Genomic DNA, 3,262 nt, shown 5'->3' with positions numbered 1-3,262 from the left:
AAAAAAGAAAAGAAAAAGAAAACAGGCTGTTTTCAGGATGTAATGATCGATTGAGTAGCTGCAACAGAGACCTTATGAACTACAAAGCCCAAAGTACTTCATCCCCTATTCCAGAATGTTTCCTAGAATCAGGGCTAGAAGGTTGGTTCCTGTTTGCATCAGCAGCTCTGGGTCCTGTGAGTCTTGACGGGTTATATAGATTCCAGATTCAGCTTCAGATACTGAAGTTCACGAGGAGGTGAAGAGATCTTTTTTCTTCCAGATTCAGCTTCAGATACGGAAGTTGATGAGGAGGTGAAGCGATGTCAATCTAGCTATCCTCAAGATCCCCTATACCTATGTGTAGGTTTGCTTCTCAGTGACCCACCTCCCAGGTCTTTTGCATTTGAATCTTATATTAGTTTTGTCCTGTGGGGTTTGAACTCTTCATGGAAGGAAATAAAAAGGAAGGAGTGTTGGTATATGGGACGTGTGTGTGTGTGTGTGTGTGTGTGTGTGTATTCCTTCTCAGAGGACAGGGTAGATTTTTTTCTGGATGGCTGAGAGCCTCTCAAGCATCTCTCTGTCATATACCTGGACCCCGAATGTTCAAGAGCATACCAGGTGTGCAAGCTATTCCGTAATCCAGCTGAAGCTTCTCTGGCACCAAAAGTTTTAGGGCATTAGAGACTGAAAAGCCTACAGAATGTTAATGCCATTCCTTATAACTGCTCTAAGCACTGTGCTAATTCAGGGGAGGGATGCATCTGGCCACAAGGTGGCGCTCCAGCCCTGGAATTCTGACTTCCTACCTGCCTCAAGGGGAAACTGGAATTGTCCAAAAGGAAGATGGCCCTTTCAGAAAGTGAGACACAACAGAAAAAATATCTTTCTTTCAAAAATCTCCTTATTTTACTGAAGCACATTAGGTATCAGAGTCACATAATGAAAGTGTGGCACAAGGAGACAGACATTTTAGAAGTCATGGCTCAGCGCCTATAGCTCAACTGGCTAAGGCGCCAGCCACATACATCTAAGGTGGTGGGTTCAAATCCCCAGCCCGGACCCTCCAAACAATGACGGCTGCAACCAAAAAATAGCGGGGCGTTGTGGCGGGCGCCTATGGTCCCAGCTACTTGGGAGGCGGAGGCAGGAGACTCGCTTGAGCCCAGGAGTTGGAGGTTGCGGTGAGCTGTAATGCCACGGCACTCTACCCAGGGGGACAGCTTGAGGCTCTGTCTCAAAAAAAAAAAAAAAAAAAAAAAAGATTTGGCAGATCCTTTTGACTTTTTCTTGTATATATACAAACACAGGGCCAGGCACCTGTATTTGGAGAGATAATACTGGATCATCGCTCACACTTGTTACCCTAGCACTTTGGGAGGCTAAGGGAGGAGGATCACTTGAGATCAGGTGTTCAAGATGGGCCTGAGCAACAGGGAGAACCTACCTGTATGAAAAATAGAAAAATTAGCCAGGTGTTGTGGCAAGTGCCTATAGTCCCACCTATTTGAGAAGGAGGTGCAGTGAGCTATGGTGATGCGGCTATAGTCTAGCCTGGGCAAGACCCTATCTCAAACAAACAAAACCCCCCAAACCCATATGCATGCAGATGCGTGTGTATTTATACGTAATAAAATTAAAATAACACTAAATGTATCATTTCGTATCTGGCTTTTTCACTTAATTGTTATAAGCATTTTCCTGTTTTGTTAAACTTCTTCAAAAACATTAGTTTTAGTAACTGCATCATATTCTTAGAGTAGTACCACAATTTATTTTATCATGCCTCTGTTGTTTGACTTGTAGGTGGTTCTTGATTTTGTCATTATTACGAAAGGCATGTCACAATCACTGTTTTACATAAGTTGTTTGTCTTTTAAGGCCAACTGGAATTGAGAGGACAGAGGTGATCTCTGTGGGCTAAGGAGAGATAATACTGGATCAGATAGTTAGAAATGGTCTTTGCTAATTCAATAGGGGAATTATCAATCTAGTTAATGTTAGCAAGGATTCAAGGAGTGGATTTTGAGGCTGTTTAGGAGGTGTGGGATGGGCTCAATTTCTGTTGGGGTCTGGCCCTAGCAGAGCCTAAGAATGAAAATCTATAACCAAGAGGGGTAGTGAGGATGGATCAGCCAAGTGAGAAGAAGAGCCTGGTGCCAGACGGTGGTGGGGGAACCTTGACACAGCAGGGTGGACTATTTCAGAAGGCTGCTGGGGGAATGCCAGGAGGAAGTGGAGATGAAAGCACCATGCGATGGGATTGGAATGAAGGTTGAGACAGATCTACAATACCTTATCCTCAGGGCTAGATACAATTCAGCTTTCAGATTTTAGATAGGTTATTGTCTCTATATATTATGTAATATAATCAGTAGGGAATGGGGCAGGAACTTATAAGCAAACACATCTATAGCTCTGCAGAAAAATATTTGAATATTCCCACTAAATGGAATAATTAAAGACCTTAAATAGCCTCATATCGCTCAGATCAGGTTTTGTCACCAAATTACTTCCAGAAAGTCAATTTTCTGCCAAATAGCTTATGGAAAAAAACTTCAGAGTTTCTTGGATTTGGGATTTAGGCTAAAGAACGGTGGACCTGTATCTTCATTAAGGTGAATGCTTATCCTTTCAAACAATTTTAAATGTGGGCCATAATATTTCTTTTTATTTGTTCTTGAAAGATCACCCCAGAAGCTTATAAGAAGCTGGGATTCCCTGCGGCAGAGGAAATAGCCAATATGTGCCTTTTCTATCAAATGAAGCCAGATCGTGATGTCAAGCTCACCCATCGACTAAACCCCAAAGTCAAAAGCTTCAGCCAGTTTATCTCGGAGCACAAGGAAGCCTTAAAGGACATCTAGAAAACCAGCAGTTCAGACGGGCCCTGGCCACACAGCCTCTTCCTTCCCTGATTTTCTTCCTCTTTGCAACACAACTTTCACATGTACATGCTACTGTGCAATTATTGGCAACAAAAAAGGATTTCTCGCAGCCCTCTTTTCAGTAGGAAACACTGCAGTGGTGATTTGACACAGTAATTTGAACTTTCCGGTTAGTGACAAGGATAGGGCGCCTGTTTGGTTAAATGAGAAGCCCCAAACTCATAACACCATTTGTAGCTCTCTCTCTCTCCAAGAGCCAACTTCCCTCAAAGGAACCTGACTTGAGGAACTTGGAGCTCTTTCCTAACATGAACGGGAGGCCACTCAACTTTCTCCCCAGTGAGGGATCACCAGCCCTGGCTCTGAAATTCCCCTAGGCAACTCCAGTTTTC

General features: G+C 43.3%; 1 protein-coding gene across 1 annotated transcript in view; it reads left to right on the top strand.

Annotated features, from left to right (window-relative positions):
- The window catches only part of LOC111726295 (nmrA-like family domain-containing protein 1), a 16,158-nt gene extending 13,309 nt beyond the window's left edge, over positions 1–2,849 (top strand). The window contains exon 5 of the mRNA XM_023514860.1: positions 2,670–2,849. Coding sequence (XP_023370628.1) covers positions 2,670–2,849 — 180 coding nt within the window. The remainder of the gene's footprint in view (positions 1–2,669) is intronic.
- Positions 2,850–3,262: the final 413 nt, after the last annotated feature.

This window comes from Otolemur garnettii, unplaced genomic scaffold, assembly GCF_000181295.1.
Source record: "Otolemur garnettii isolate 467f Iridium unplaced genomic scaffold, OtoGar3 scaffold00060, whole genome shotgun sequence".
Lineage (NCBI taxonomy): Eukaryota > Metazoa > Chordata > Mammalia > Primates > Galagidae > Otolemur > Otolemur garnettii.
The sequence above is the reverse complement of the archived record's forward strand: the minus strand, read 5'-3'. Positions and strand labels throughout refer to the sequence as shown.